Genomic DNA, 16,181 nt, shown 5'->3' with positions numbered 1-16,181 from the left:
TTCGTTTTCATTGTAATTCAGAACCTCAATCTTATACTCCTTGCTTAGAAGGCAAATTCCCCAAACTTTCATTTCATTTACATGCTTCAAAATCTGTAATTTCATTTGAAGTCATACATTCAGATGTATGGGGGCCATCACTGTAATACCCTAGAAATATTTACAAATATATGATTATGTAGAAATTCTTACCGGAAAGTGAAATGACGAAAATGTCCCTCGTTGAATAAACGTAATTTTACGGGGATGTATTTTATCCTCATTTATTTTGTCAAGTTTCTTGACATATTTGGATAAAGTTTGATCCTACGAGTGCGTAGGCGAAAACCGTTTGCGAAACGGAGTTATAACGAATAAGTTATTAACGATCGAAGTCGAGGGCAAAATAGAGATTTTTCCCATTAATTTGGAAGGCTCCAAAAAATCTGGAGCAATGAGAGTGCCACGTGTGTGGCTAAGATGAAAAGGGAAGGAAAGAAAGGAGAGAGGGGGATTGGGGTTGCCCAATTAGAAAGGGGAGAAATGAAGGGAAATGAGGAAAAGAAAAGGAATGGAGATCAAACCCCTTTAAGGATCCGTGACCCGACTCGGTGCCATCTCTCAGCTCTGGTCACCGTTGACGATGGGGTTGGTATCAAAATGACCCTTACCTCAATGCCAATGGATCCCTCTCCCATTTTCATTTGAAAATTTGATAAATTTTGGGGGATTTCGAGATAAAATCGTACGGAGAGGCGCACGGGTTTGGCTTCGATTCATCATAACCTGAAGCTAATTTCGTCCATCACCACCACCCATTAGGGGTGGGTGCGGTACGGTTCGGTGCGGTTTCGATTGAAATCGCAACCGAAACCGAAACTTTTTATGGTGCGGTTCGATGCGGTTTTGAAGGCAAAACCGAAATGAAACCAAACCGTTTGGTTCAGTGCGGTGCGGTTTCAAACGGTTTCGGTTCGGTTTTTGAGAAAAAAATGTACAATTTAAAATATATACCTATTTACGCATAAGACGGTCTTATTTTCCTCATATATTAATTAATGAACATGCAGCAAAAACAGCAACAACATTGCAGCAAAATTGCAACAAAAAACTGCGGAAAAAAAAAACTGCAGAAAAATTGCTAATTCCTAGTCTCTATCTGTGACTCTGCTAATTCCTGAGAAGTGGTCTCTATCTGTGACTCTGCTAATTCAATTACATAACTCAAGCCATGCTTCTGATGAACAAAAATCATATGAGAGTACCTCTATCGTGACTCTGGAATTTTGTTGCAAGTGTTTTTTATACAGTTATTTGGCTTCATCAATGATCAGAGGCTTTTCTTCTAATAAATACCAAATTTGTTGAACTCCAATTATCATGATACATTCGTGGTTTTTGTTACATTTAGGCAAGCACACAAGGCATTGCCTAAAGAAATTAATAATTTAGAACTTAAATTGATACTTTAAGAGATGAAGATGAGTTTTGAGAGAGAGATGAAGATGAGTTTTGAGAGACAGAGAAAGATAGATGAATATGGTGACTTGAATAGTGTAGTTGAAGTTGAACTAATTAAAAGTTAAAACATAACATTCAAAATATATGGTGCGGTTTCGGTTTCGGTGCGGTGCGGTTTTGAAAACCCAAAACCGAAACCAAACCATTTTCTTTGTTGTGGTTCGATTTCGAAACCGCAACCGTTTCAAAACCGCAAAACCAAACCGTTCGGTGCGGTCCGATTCGATTCATGTTTAAGTTTCGGTTTTCAGTTCCAAATGCCCACCCCTACCACCCATAGTCTTCTCTCAACCTTAGGAATAAAGCCCAAGCCTTGGTTGGGACGGCGGGGCACCGGAGGTGGCAAATTGAGAACACCATTTTCTAAGGTTTCCGGCGGTTCGAGGCCAATTTGAGGGGTTTCCCTACCGAATTGGATTTCAGCTCAGGTATGAAAGTTGTTCCTCTCATTGAACTCTACAACCCTGTAAAATAAGGTAATTTTTAGAGTTCGTCGGAATTTGGGGTTTTCGTTCGCCTGAAACCACCGCGCACGGCGGCACTTGGCCAAAGGGCCGATGCTACATTTTAAAACTAATTTCGACATTCTGAATCCATATTTGTAATGCATTTGGTGTGATTCGTTTGTTTGAACCTAATTTGTGATTGTTAGTCACTTGAATGATTTTTGGAAATGAATTAGAAATTGAATTTGTGAACTACGAATGGCTTGATCCCTTCGTAGGGTACGTAGGCAGTCTAACGAGGTTAGATGCACCCATAGTAAAATAACTGAGATTTAATCTTTTCTTGGAAATTGTCTAGGAAAAGGAATTTGGTGATTATCTTCCAAAATAAATTTTGGGCCTATCTTAGTATTTGCTTCCAAATAAAAATTTTCGGGTCGGTACAATCACCTTGTATGTCAATTGAAGGGTATATATATTATGTGTCTTTCATAGACAAACTAGGTATACATGGATTTTTCCAATAATCAATAAAGTTGTTGTGCTTGGTCACTTTGTTCAATTTCAATCATTTGTACTTAACTTTTTTGCTACTTAAGTTAAGGTTTTACAAAGTGATAGGGGTGGGGAGTATATTGGCACAATTTTTCAATCTTTTCGTAGGGGGAAAGCATCATACACCAAAAATCTTGCCCTTATAACCCTGATCAGAATGGGTTAGCAGAGAGGAAAAACATGCATATTGTTTAAATTGCACTTGCTCTATTACATCAAGCTTCCTTACCACCTAAGTTTTGGTATCATGCATATGCAACTGCCACATATCTCATAAATAGGATGCCAACCTCCACATTACACATGAGATCTCCTTTTGAAACTTTGTATCAATCTTCTCCAAAACTTGATCACTTAAGAATTTTTGGCTGTGCTTGTTTCCCATTTCTGAAACCCTATAGAACAACCAAACTTGATCCCAAGATCACTATTTACATTTTTTTTGGGATATGCATCTCAATACAAGGGTTATATTTGTTACTCTGTCAAAGATACCAAATTAATTGTGCCAAGGCATGTAATATTTGATGAAAGTCAATTCCCTGGTTCAACTAAGCTACAACACATAGAGTCTAGTTCGTCTTTGTCTCCAGTTGCATCATTTTCTGTGACTCATACCAATACATTTAACCACCCTTCTATAGTTCCAATTCCATTGCCAAGTGTCTTTGTACTTGCATCCACACCTATTACTCGTCATGTTACTCAGTCCCCTACTCTCAACCAAGGTGATCTTGTCTCCACTGCCATCTTTAGTTCAGACTCATATTCTTCTATGAGTTCAGACTCTTCTATGGGTTCAGCCTCATATTCTTACATGAGTTCAGACTTGAATCCATATACTACTATTTCTCAAGCTACTGAGTTACAACTTATGCCATTACATTCTTAGAACTTACATCCAATGCAGACCAGATCTAAATATGGGATTTCTAAGAAGAAGCAGGTTTTTCATGTTATAGTTCATTTTGATTCCATTAAAGAACCACAGTCTTATACTGCAGCTTCTAAGTCTCCATAGTGGAAACAGCTATGCATGAAGAAATGGATGCATTGGTTCATCAACTAACTTGGCATCTAGTCCTATTACCTCCACACAAAATTTAGTGGTTACAAGTGGATATACAAAGTCAAAAGACATCTAGATGGATCCATTGCTAGATATAAGGCCAGATTGGTGGCCAAAGGATTCTCTCAGGAGGCTGGATTGGATTATTATGAAACATTCAGTCTAGTGGTGAAACCAATCATTGTGAGACTCATACCTTCTTTAACAACAACTTAGGGTAGGAAACTAAAGCAATTTGAAGTCAAGAATGCGTTTTTACATGGGTTTTTTGAGGAAAAGGTATACATGTCCCAGCCTTAAGGTTTTGTTAACAAGATTCACCCATAGTATGTTTGCAAATTAGACAGGTCACTTTATTGTCTCAAACAAGCTCCTAGAGCTTGGAATGAAAGGTTCACTACTTTCTTACTTTCATTGGGTTTTAAATATTCTTATGCTAATCTGTCATTGTTTGTCAACCATGATGGCAAAAACATAATTGTGTTTCTTTTGTATGTGGATGATATCATCTTTACTAGATATATTGCTACTTGTGTTCAGTCTATTATATCTCAGTTAACCACAAAATTTGACATGAAAGATTTGGGGATTTTACACTACTTTCTTGGCTTGCAAATTGATTATCATCTTAGGGGTTGTTTGTACATTAGTTAAAGTATGTCTAAGATTTGTACTTAAGACATATATGATGCAGTGTAAACCTTGTATCACTCCATGTTATCCTAATCAGAAACTCTTGAGTTATGGAAGCCCTTGTTACTCGGATCCTACAAATTATAGGAGCATTGTAGGAGCCCTATAATACTTAACTTTTACAAGACCTGACATTGCTAATACTTAACTTTTACAAGACCTGACATTGCTTATTTTGTGAATCAAGTGTGCCAATTTATGCATTCTCATCTGGAATCTCATTATGTTGCTATCAAGACGATTTTACAATATCTCATAGGTACTTTAGGATGTGGCATTTTTTTAGACCTGGCTCATTGGACTTAAAAGCATACACAGATGCTGATTGGGCTGGTGATCCCAATGATAGACACTCTACTACAGGTTTTGTTGTATTCTTAGGCTCTTATCCAGTTTCATGGAGCTCTAAGACACAACACACAGTTAGTCGATCCTCAACAAAGGCTGAATATAGGGCTATGGCAACCACCACTGTACAAATTGTTTGGCTTCAACAACTTCTGAAAGATCTACATATTGTCACTTCTTCACCTCCATTGTTACATTGTGACAACATCTCAGCCATGACTTTAGCTACCAATATTGTCTTGCACTCTAAAGCCAAACACATTGAGGTGGACTGTCATTTTGTGAGAGAACGCGTTCAACAAGGTGTCATTTCTCTGCCATTTGTTGCTTCTGCAGACCAATGTGTAGACATTTTCACAAAAGGCTTTTCCCCTTTGTTTACAACGCATTGTTCCAATCTTATGCTTGGTTCTACTAAGACATAAGGTTGAGGGGGTTTGTTATCATATATGAGTTGTTAGGATTGTGACATGTGTCACTAGATTGTTATGAGTTGAATTAGTTATGCTGATATGTATTTATAGTGAAAATCACTTGAAATAATTCATCAACTAAAATGAGAAAAGTTTGTTACATAGTTTACTCTCTCTCTCTCCCCCTAGTTTCTTAAGCTTTTCATCTCCATAGCTAGTTTTGACACTTAGAAAGGTAGTTTGTAGTAGGAAGTAAGAGATGAGTTTTGTTTTTATTATAAAGTCTATAATCATTCCTCGCTAATTCTGTAATTCAATACTATTGAGCTTCTCTCTCAAACTTCATCTCCTTACTATCTTGATGTGGCATCAATTGTCATTTTTTCTCGCGCTTGATCTCTTCAATTCGGATTTCTACAAAACAATATAAGGTCGGTTCTTGAAATGCAGTTGGTTTTTTATTTTTTTTTTATTTTTTTTATTTTTTTATTTTTTTATTTTTTAAACATAGTGAATGTAGGTTTTGAATGGGCTGAATACTGTTTTACTTTCGGTTTGTATTAGTTGAGTAAGTACTAGTGCTGAACTTCCGGTTTGTAATAGTTGTATTAAAACTAAAAATTCTGGACTTGTTTTGTTGGGATAAAAAGGTGATCAAAGATTTATTAGCATAGAAGAGAGGATTATAGGTAACGGCGATCACGGACAGGGTGAAATTCCTCAAAGACTTTCTGGATCCGAAAGAATGGATAATCGTTGCTTACCACCAGCTGTCACTCTTTTTAAAGAAGAGGAAAAGTTACTAGTTAACATAACGATCACCTGGTATAAGATTATAGGGAAATTAAGCCTAAATTATATAAAACTGAAGTTTAATACTTAATAAACCTTAATTAGGAACTGATAGTACCTTTACGAGGTAATTAAGCCTAAGTTATATAAAACTTCTAATTCCAAATAGTTTTCGTCCCAAACCTGATAGTGGCTTTTTACTATTTTTTATGATTGATATTTAAGTATTTGATCTTGATAATAAATTAATCAGCTTGGTGATTATAACTATTACTCTCATATATTGCAAATTAGACTGGTTAAAATTTTAATTAACAAAATTATTTTGAACAAGCTGTAATAGAATTCCAACCAATTTTCATCCTCTTGAATGAAAATTTTAATTAACAAAATTATTTTGAACAAGCTGATGTCAGTGATTTCATTTGAGATCTACCTATGTCCGTGAAGAGCCAAGTTAACATAATTTCAAGAGGTAAAAACAACTCCAACATATAATCTCTCAACTTTCATTTTGAGATCATCCAATGAATGTTAAAAATTTGAATGATTCGGAGTATGAAATATGTACGGTGAAAATACATTATTTGCATAAGTGTGATAAGTGTTGAGAGTATCAATCTCACATCTGGGAAATAAAGAATCTTGCATGTGCTTACAAGTAATTGGGCAACTCTCCATATTGCCAATTAGTTTTAGGAAGTTTTAACAAAACACTCATGGTACTGTTCACTTTTAACGAAAAACCACATTTATACCTTTCTTTGGTACTATTCACTATACCTTTAAAAATGACTTTTCATTAAAATAGAAGTTTTTTTTGGATTTTTCGTTAGTTTTCCTTTAGTTTTATTGTGTAACCTCAATTTTTTTCTTCTTCATGGTATTAAAGCGGATGTCCCACGTATGAAACCTAACAGTCACACGTGCTCAATGCTCTGTTTGTGTTGGTTTATGTGGCCAATTTTGACGAAGTAAAAGTTTCAATTGGCTTTAAATGTCACAAAAGTTTGAACATTGCTCATCTCTTCAAGAAAAAGTGTTGCAGAACGAATTTTGAAAATACCTAAAAACTAGTTTAAAGAAATGACATGATAACATTAGAATATGTACGACAAAGCATTGTACAAATATGTGAAGCCTTTACACTGGTAAAAAATCTCAGTTGAATACAAGTAAATTGGAAATGTAGTTTCTTACCTCTTTTATTGAAGGGAAAGAAATAGGATACTGCGACCAAATGGTGTTTGACACAAAAACTCGAAACCAGTGTCTCATAAATAAAAAAAAGGGGTACGTGCCACAAAGGCTCATTGCAATACATGAAATCCATACCATAATTCAGCCACAAAGAGCAAAACTCCCAAGACTCAGCATCACATGATCATAAATTCTTAAAAGCCGATTCATGAGTTGCTTTCTGCGGGGTCAGTCTTGCTAACAAAGCCTTGTTATGACAATGATCAGCGTCGACAAAGTAAAAGTTTCCATTGGCCTTAAAAGTCACAAAAGGCCGATTAGTTTCTGCTGGCTTGATATCAGAAAACTTAATAGTCCTCGGGATGAATGTTGCAAGCCATGACATCATTTCCACCTCAAAACTGTCTGAACCAGGCTTCCACCTAAGCTTGTGGATGTATGGGGTCACGAACCAGTGAAGGGCGGCTGTGGTAGAAGCACTCAAGAATATCACTGAAGATGCCACCGCACCCTTCAGGATCACATTCATATCAGGAGATGTCATAAAGGTTATCACAGGGCCCAGAGATACAGAAAGGCAGCAGGTCGACAGCGAGAGAAGTTTCACTTTCTTGATGGTAGATGAGATTGGGCCATAATAAACGACCCCTGAGTCCTTTTCATCTTCCCCAACTTGACCACCCCTACGTGGTCCAATGCTGATTTTGCCATCATCTTCTCTTGTTGTGGCATGGGATGCCCATCTTTTCTGTGAAGCATTGATCTCGAAGCCAGAGTGGAAACTCAGTTTAGTGTTCAGACCAGCAGCCCATGCTGCAGACCTGCATGGCTGACAACCTGAAGAAAAACATTTTATCATCAACAATAGTGACAGATATAAGGAAGGGAAAAACAAAAGATGGAAGACGGAAATTTGGATAGCAAAAGATTAGAAAATGTGATGAACATGCAAAAGAATTAAAAGTGCGGGAGAGGGTGAGTGGGATTTTCAGGTGAGCACGCATTAAAGACAATGCAAATTACTAAAACAATGACATCAGAATCTCATGGGTTGAACTCCATCCAGCTTCCAAGGATCACAGATGTTAACACTTTTCTAGCATATCAACTACAACGTCGCTATGCAAACGGCTAAGCATTAATTAATAGAACAGAGGGCTTCGACACTACTACATCACTAACTCAAGGAACCTAGCTACGAGAATCTATGGGAGTCTTTTAGCATCACACAGTAATACAAGTTTACAACAATCAGATCCTAATAAGATGTTGACCCATTTTTGTTTTCTATGGTGCCCTCTCTCCATGTTTTGAGAGAGAGCAGATGGATCCTATCCCCTACATACACATGAGCTTCACTTGAACGAGAAAAAGCAGATTAATAACTACGATCGATCATATAATTATCACGGAAGTCTTCATATAGACAATTATCAAGGACAAACCAAAAACTAAAGCCACCAGTTGATACAATAGTAGAAGAAGTTAAAATGGAAACTGAAGATTGGCGGTGGAGCAGCATCTACAGTCACCATACCCAAAACCGTGTTAGAACCTAGCAGTAACACACTCCAGCATAGTAATTAAGCTAGCAAGGCCTCATCTTTCGGCTTTTAAGACCGACAAAATGGTCCGATTTCTTGAAAACATGTCTACAACACGAAAAGTACCTTGATTTTGCAAACCATGGTTTCCAAGAAGAATAATAGCAGAAACCTCAATTGGGTGCCAACTAACACGTTTCACATCGATATTTTACACATGGAATTTTCCAAAACCAAAAGTGTGTAATTTTTTACCAAATTTTTATATAAATTTAGCAGAAGAAGATCCAGAAAATGGTCTCTGAAATCAGAAACAAATATGGGGTGCGATTCTTGTGAAGTGGTGAATTGGGTAGAGCATGAACTTTGGGTTCCTAGTATACTTCAATAATTTCGATTAAATTGGAAGAAAAAAAAATGAAATCGTGGGGGAGATCTTAAACCCTAAACCCCAAATAGGTCGAGAAATTTGAGAGAGTAGAGAGAGAGTGAGAGGAACCTGAGCGGAGGTTTGAGGGTGTGAGTTGTCTGGAGTGTGATCGCAGCAACTGAAAGAGAGCCGCCCTCGTCATTTTTGCTCCCACTTCTCTTCACTCTATTTCTAATCTACCAAGAAAAACCAATTTTCGCGGTTTAACATTTCCTCAAAGAAAATCTGGCCCCAAAAATCGGGAAATATTTTCTCTTTTTTTTTTCTTTTGTTTTTTTCGAAAATGGCCCTTAGACTTTATTTTTCCGATATTTTGAAAAGAAAAAAATTTCAATCCATAACCATTTACCATTTGACTAGCTTTTCTGCACGCGCTCAAAAGACATTTTTTTAATCACGGTGCGCTACGCGCGACTTACACATTTTAGATGTATTTATATGCGAGGATTGGTTCATTATATAGAAATATAAAATAAAAGCGATTATCATCTCTAATAATACAGACAAAAATTTAAAGTATTTTGTCCAGAATATGTAAAATAAAATAAAAAAAGTAACAGAGAAGATCCTTATAATTTAGTTGCAACTAAAAGCTAAATAAAAAGTATAAAAACAATCTAAGAACTTCAATTGACCTTGATACACTTGACAGCAAGACATATCATGAACTCATATCGTTCCGTCATGTTGAAAATTTAATGCATTTGGTTAAAATCAAATATTAGCATTATTTGTAATTGAATTAGTGAATTAGTTGCTTATGAACTAAAACCATAAAATGAAATGAGGCAACACACATAAAATGAAATGAGGCATCAGTCGCATTTGAAACATGACAGACAATTCAGACATGGTGTTAAAAAAATTCCAGAGAAAGTTAATTTGCTGCAAGAAGTCCATAAAATTATAAAAATAAAAAAAATTAATTGAGTGCAAATATGCGATCAAAACTGAGAGAGAACGAAAATTAAAAATAAGAACCTCGAGAGCCACAGAAACGAACTCGAGCAAACACTAAAAAAAGAGCCAATAGTAGCACAAAGCTAGCCTCCGATAACATACTATCAAGTTCAATGAAAAAGGTGATCTGATGAATTCTACCTTTCTCACCTCTTTGGAGACCAAATGGAGTTCCTGGAGTTCTCCACTAGCAACACTATGTTGACGTGGGTTGTAGTGGGAGAGAAGGATGATGTGATTTAGATAACCAACAACAGAAATTCAGTAGGATTAAAAGTTACCTTTTTTTTAGGCTACTTGATGTCCAGAGGAAGAAATTTTGATTAGAAAATTGGGACCAAAATTAAACAAAGTAGCAAAACCTGTGAGAATTCCAATCACATGGTGTGGCAGAAATTTCATACATGGCTCTAATTAATTCTACCGACGAAGGCATCCCGGCAACCTATACAACCAGCTCTCCCGACCTGCAAAAAAAAAAAATATCAAAACGAAAGAATTTTTTGAGAGAAATTGAAGTTAAAACTTCATAAATATTGGGAATTTGCATGATTTCGTTTAATTTGGAAAATTTCGTACCTTTCAATTGCATCATCAACGAAACATGGAAAACCTTTGATTCTTGGAGAAAGGAAACAAAATTAAAGATGCTTTGCAGTGCTGCACATAGAATGCTATTGGAGTAAAGCCAAGCCAAATCGATAGAACACCAACGAAAATATAATAACGTTGGAAATTTCAGGGAGAGCTATCAATATTAGAGGCCAAAAGAAAAATCTTACCATACATTTCTCCACCAATTAAACATTCAAAGCATCCAACCTTTTGCCCCTTCGCAAATTCTTCTTTAGCTGTGGAAATGAAGGGTGATGAAGTGATATCATAATTTTGTAACTGAACAAATGCAATGGAGAAGTTATGATAAAAGGTTGTGTGAGTTTGAAAACTGAACGGAAACTGCTATGCAGTTTGAAAACTAAACGTGCTAATTCTGATAATTTTTCTCCCCACGTTGGTTGTTGTATTTTTCTGTAAATATAACAAATTTTATATTTTTGACAAAATTATCCCTTTTATTTTGTTTCTATTATTTTCAGCTAGTTGTGGATTTTTTTTGTTTGAGGGGCTTTATAGTCCATTTTTTTTTTGGTGAAGCCTTAAGACACCAAACTCTCCTTCTGGCTTTCTAATATTAATTAAAGATTATCATGATAAAGTTTCAATGTTTCTTAGAACATAATGTTCGTCAATTTCTTTGGACACCTCAAATATTTATGATTTTGGATAACATTTTTCAAGGATAATAGATGAAGTACAACTTGAAAAATAGACAGTTTGAATTGTTGAAGTTCCGTTGGAGTAAGTCCCACAACAAGTCATGCAAATTCAACGTATCTTCACAAACCAAGAACTACGAGATCGCCCCTTTCATTATAGGGTGACGAAGAGATCATACTATTCGAGCCTTTTTTTCATGCTTATTCGAAGGTCTGGAGAAAGCTGCAACCAATAGAATTTTCCAAAACCTCCCTTCCTGAAAGGAAGAGCGTGAAATTCTTTTTCCTTTCCGCAAGGACTAGGAGATTGGATCCAGCCGTTTGAAGAATGCTAAGCTAAGGGCACTATTATTACTGATCGATAAAGATACTTATTAATAAAAAATAAAAAAATCTTAAAATAATAAGAGGGGTAGAGAAGATTTCAATTTATGGAAAAAAAAATTTCATTCATCTCAATTATTTCACAAAAAAAAAAAAAAAAAAAAGACGAAAACAAATGATCAGCTGAATTTCAAATAGTTAGGCCATCTCCAATAGAGGGCTAAAGGTCCAAAATCCAAAAAAAATGGCCTGATATGCCAAAAAACTCATCTCCAACCGATGACTAAGCTATAATTATGTGGAGTCCACCAATCTGGCCAAATGTAGCCACCTCTTAGCCCCTTTTTAGGACTCAGTTCATCAATTGCAATAATTAATTCAAATTCAACAGTTATATTTGAAAAAAAATCAAACGGTAGTTAAACTAAATTACCAATAAATTTAAAATATAAACTTAAAACTAATAAATTATTGAGATGGACTATGTTTAGCCCTCTAGGTTTAGGTCATCTCCAAAGGAGAGGGCTAAAGGTCCAAAAGCCAAAATTGGCTTGATTTGCCAAAAATCTCATCTCCAACTGATGGCTGAGCTATACTTCTGTGGAGCCCACCATGCCATTATTTGGCCAAAAGGCCATCAGGTTTGCCAAATTTAGTCTTAGCCCTTTTTTGAGACTCGGCTCATTAGTTGCAATAATTGATTCAAATTCTACGGCTATATTTGAAAAAATCCAACAGTGGTTTAACTAAATTACCAATAAATTTAAAGTATAAACTTAACAATAATAAATTATTGAGAGGGACTATGTTTAGCTCATTCGATTGGAGATGAAACACAAGTATGGTCTAACATTGTTTATTAAAAAATAATGTTTTGCAGTGCTATAATTCTGAAAGGGATAATGTTTAACCCTTTCGTTTGGAGATGACCTTAGTTTCACCAATAGGATACGAAGACTTACTTTACATTTACAATTACACAAAAAAGTTTAGTTGTCTTATTATAGAGATTCACGTAATAGTAATGTTCCTTTTATGTAGAAATAAAGATAAGTGAACCTTTCAGACAACAGCGGGCATTTGGTCTAGTGGTATGATTCTCGCTTAGGGTGCGAGAGGTCCCGAGTTCAATTCTCGGAATGCCCCTTACTCTATCTCTTTTTTTTTTATTCTTTTGATTTCTTCCTGCTTTCGGTTTTTTCACGCAGCCACCAGTTTTTCGAGTCCTTCTAGAAAAACCACCTCTCCCAAACATCTTCTCTCTCTTTCGCGGGTTTTAACCATTTTCCTCCTTTGACTGCTCTCATGGACTTCCACTTAGTCCTTTTTCCCCTAATTTTTCGATCACTTTCACCAAGTTGTTCTTCCAGAAGCACCAAAACCAACACCACCGAAGCCACGTCGCCACCAACCCATATCCTATTTCTAGAAGCCCTCACTCCCTCCCTCCATATATACACACACACAGATCCTATCCCCAATCACCAAACACATCCAGCAACACAAACTGATCAACTTTATCACCACCCAGTTCACAGCTTCACAGGCATGGAAAATTTCTCAGATTTCAACCGGCAAGAAGTCGAAGAAGACGCACTGTCCTTCTGCGATCTCCCGCTACACGACGACGTTGGGGAGTCGGAGGAGAACCCTATGGCCTCCGCTTCTTATTCTTCCGACCTAGATGCCTTTTTTGAATTCCCGGTAGACCCGATCCGCGGATACATCCCCATGGACGTCGTTTTCTGTGGAAAACCAATCCACCTTCGAAACGAGGAGCCTCAAATCGAAAACCCATTTTTCTCCCGATCCGAATCATTCAAATTTTCATCTCCCTCCCACCCTCACTCGCACCGGTCGGAATCGGAGCTTGTGAGCTGCCGGTCGCACTCGCCGTCGAGCAATTCACGGAAGCACAAGGTGCTGATAGGACTGGTGAAGTACCAACCGGAGATGGACATGAATGAGATCAGAAAGCGGCAGGGTCGGCGCACTCCGGCGCCGATGTTCCCTGTGATAAGCGGCGGGGAGCTAGCTAGTGTAGGCGGTGGAAGGAGTGGGTCCGGTAAAGGGCATTGGCGGCTGATGAGGGCTCTGAGGTGTCGGTTCCACTTGTTAAACGCGTTGGCTAAGGCGACTCTTGGTTGTATGCCACGTGTCTGAGTTGGGTCGTCGTTGGACAACTTGGACTTAAGACGTGGGATTAGTGGGTTCCAAGTCTTGGACTAGGAACTAGGAAGCGCAATCAAGCAACTGATTAATTTAAATTTGTTTATCTTTTGCTTTGTAGCTTCCTCATGTACAAAACTATTAGTCTACAATTAAAAAAAATAATTATTACCGAAAGAAAATTGCATACGTAATCTAGTCACAAAGAAAGATTAATTTACAAAAGATCCCCAACTCATTTTGTTATATGACTGCAAAGCGATTAATGAAAGTGAAATTTAATGCATAAAGAAAGCGATGAAGAAGCGTAATACATCTTTTTGTCCGTTAAAAGGTGCTTGATCCCTTAATTACAAATTACACTTTTCATTTTGAAGTCATGTGGATATACATTCTTTCTTTCACCAGCATAAGAATGATGGTGTAATATAATGATATGAACTTGTTGACCCTAAAATTACAAAGCCTACGTGGTGCGCAGGCCCAGTAATTATGAGTTAACTACGTCTTTGTGAATGCGGGTTTGCCAACTTGCAACCGAGCTTGATTGCTCGAGTAGAATAGATGTGGTGGTGATGGTGTCGAATGTGCTGATGACTTATGTTCTCGAGCGATTACAGCTCAAGGAAAGAGCACATCTTGGCCTTGAGTTCTAGAACTTGAAGACAAGGTTGCCTAGACTACTGCGAAGTTCAAGATTTCTTGCACCAGGTTTGGCTACTTCGACTATACTCGTATGAATATATGTGTGCCAAATTGTATCAGGCTGTAGGGATACATGTACTAAAAGGAGATAAACATTTTTATGTTGAATGTGGTTCGGTCATCTAGATGCTGAATTGCAAAAATGCACTTGAGAAAGTAACAAATCAAAGAACACTTCACTTTGCTGAGAAACTAATGAAGTGACATCTTTCATTGAAAAAGTTGAAAACTCTTCACCGGCTGAGACTTGGATAGATAACCAACCAAAAGTAGTATTGTTCATTGATCCAAAGTGAAGGTGCTTTAGATCACCTGGTTATACGGCTCTAGTGATGTTCACTTATCCAAATTGAGGTGTCACTAGTTGCCAACACAGTGTTGTTCACTTGTTCGATTCGAACTGAAGATGACGTGAGGGTTAGGATAATTAGTGTGTTTTATCAGGTATGAGAAGAGTTTTGTGTAGAGCGTTTTGAGTTATTTATTGGAGTTGAAGGGGCCTTTACTATTGCAGAGCCTTCTCTATTTATAGGTAAGGCATATGTGATAAAAAAAAAAAAAAAACATGTCGAGTCAGAGTCATGATGAGTTTGTATTTACTCAGCATTTGCTTGAATATTCCCCTTATCCTTTCGTGGCCAAAACTTTATCTCCATCTAGACTCGGCCTCTTTGAATCTAGTCTTATTTATGAGACTCATTCATCTTTTATCCAATCACTCATGCATTTTGATCCTTGAGATAATTCCTATTTATCCAATGCTCAATTTGATATCTGGCAATTTTCAAATCGTACAGAACTCGACTTAGCCACCCACACTTGATCTCATCATAGTTCTTCCTTCATGAGAACTCGGTCGAACTGATCCTATTTATGGGCTAAAAGCCCATTGGCCTGAATGATGCATACTGGCTGAGGTTTGTGGTCCTTGGGTCAACCATTCTCAGTGCAAATTGTCATTTCAGGCCCAAACACAACTAATGGAGTCGTTTGTAAATACTTTTAAAATGATTAAAAATATTATTAGTGGAAATATTTTTGAAACCATTATTTAGTAAAAACGCAAGTAAATCTTGAAAAAGCACTTGAAGTGCTTCGTAGAAGAACCACATAAAAGTGATTTTTGAACCCAAATATATTTTCCTTAAAAGAACTTTCAACTATTTTAAAAGCACTTCCAAACAAATAACTAGACAAACACAATTTATAAATATTAATTTATAATTAAAAGACTACATGTCGACATTTAGTTTCACTAATTTTGTTGCCCTGATTGTTGAATGATAATCTTAAAATAAAAATTGCCAGTTGAGTCATTGGCGATTCGACAATAAGACAGGTAGGGCGCCAGCCATTGTTACTACACATTTCCATGACAAGAGAAAGAAGGGGTATGGTTAGGGTTTGTGTTTGTGTTTAGAAGAAAAAGGGCCTCAGGATCAAGTCAAACAGATTTACCATTAATAACATTAGATATATTCATCAATTTAGCCCCTAAACTTGTAAAGATTGGCTAATTTCCTCCCTTAACTTTAATTTTGGCCAATTTCTCCTCTCAACTCTCATAATTAGTCAATTTTCCCTCTCAACTGTACTTTTGGCCAATTTTTTCCCTCAACTATCATAATTAGTTAATTTGCACCCGAATGTTAATTTTTTTAATTTTACATCTATTCTTCTGTTAAGTAGGTATCCGCATGACTACCTTTAAAGGGCAAAAAAGTCATTTTCCCTACACCTTCTATCTTCTTCCTTT

General features: G+C 36.7%; 2 protein-coding genes, 1 long non-coding RNA gene and 1 other non-coding gene across 4 annotated transcripts; 2 read left to right on the top strand and 2 right to left on the bottom strand.

Annotated features, from left to right (window-relative positions):
* Positions 1-6,938: 6,938 nt before the first annotated feature.
* Positions 6,939-9,311, bottom strand: LOC103439513 (uncharacterized). Its single transcript, XM_008378071.4, has 2 exons — positions 9,060-9,311; positions 6,939-7,853 (listed from the first exon to the last, which is right to left on the bottom strand). Exons 1-2 carry the CDS (start codon positions 9,130-9,132, stop codon positions 7,201-7,203), a joined length of 726 nt encoding a protein of 241 aa, XP_008376293.3. The 5' UTR covers positions 9,133-9,311; the 3' UTR covers positions 6,939-7,200.
* Positions 9,312-10,287: 976 nt separating this feature from the next.
* Positions 10,288-10,832, bottom strand: LOC139197546 (uncharacterized). Its single transcript, XR_011583011.1, has 3 exons — positions 10,733-10,832; positions 10,530-10,610; positions 10,288-10,417 (listed from the first exon to the last, which is right to left on the bottom strand). It is a non-coding gene; the product is annotated as an uncharacterized lncRNA (long non-coding RNA).
* A 1,793-nt stretch (positions 10,833-12,625) lies between these two features.
* On the top strand, positions 12,626-12,697 carry TRNAP-AGG (transfer RNA proline (anticodon AGG)). The gene has a single exon. It is a non-coding gene; the product is annotated as a tRNA-Pro (tRNA).
* A 402-nt stretch (positions 12,698-13,099) lies between these two features.
* Positions 13,100-13,714, top strand: LOC139197789 (uncharacterized). Its single transcript, XM_070825754.1, has one exon. It carries the CDS (start codon positions 13,100-13,102, stop codon positions 13,712-13,714), a length of 615 nt encoding a protein of 204 aa, XP_070681855.1.
* The last annotated feature ends 2,467 nt before the right edge of the window (positions 13,715-16,181 follow it).

This window comes from Malus domestica, chromosome 07 (genome assembly GCF_042453785.1).
Source record: "Malus domestica chromosome 07, GDT2T_hap1".
Classification (NCBI taxonomy): Eukaryota; Viridiplantae; Streptophyta; class Magnoliopsida; order Rosales; family Rosaceae; genus Malus; species Malus domestica.
Note: the sequence above shows the minus strand (reverse complement) of the source record. Positions and strands in the feature narration are given on the sequence as shown.

What these genes read in the sequence shown, in the direction of transcription:
- LOC103439513 (XM_008378071.4), bottom strand. Translation starts at nt 9,132, where the DNA reads ATGACGAGGGCGGCTCTCTTTCAGTTGCTGCGATCACACTCCAGACAA. An exon ending in ACCCTCAAACCTCCGCTCAG is followed by an intron (nt 7,854 to 9,059) that starts GTTCCTCTCACT and finishes GTTTTTCTTCAG; the next exon opens with GTTGTCAGCCATGCAGGTCT.
- LOC139197789 (XM_070825754.1), top strand. Translation starts at nt 13,100, where the DNA reads ATGGAAAATTTCTCAGATTTCAACCGGCAAGAAGTCGAAGAAGACGCA.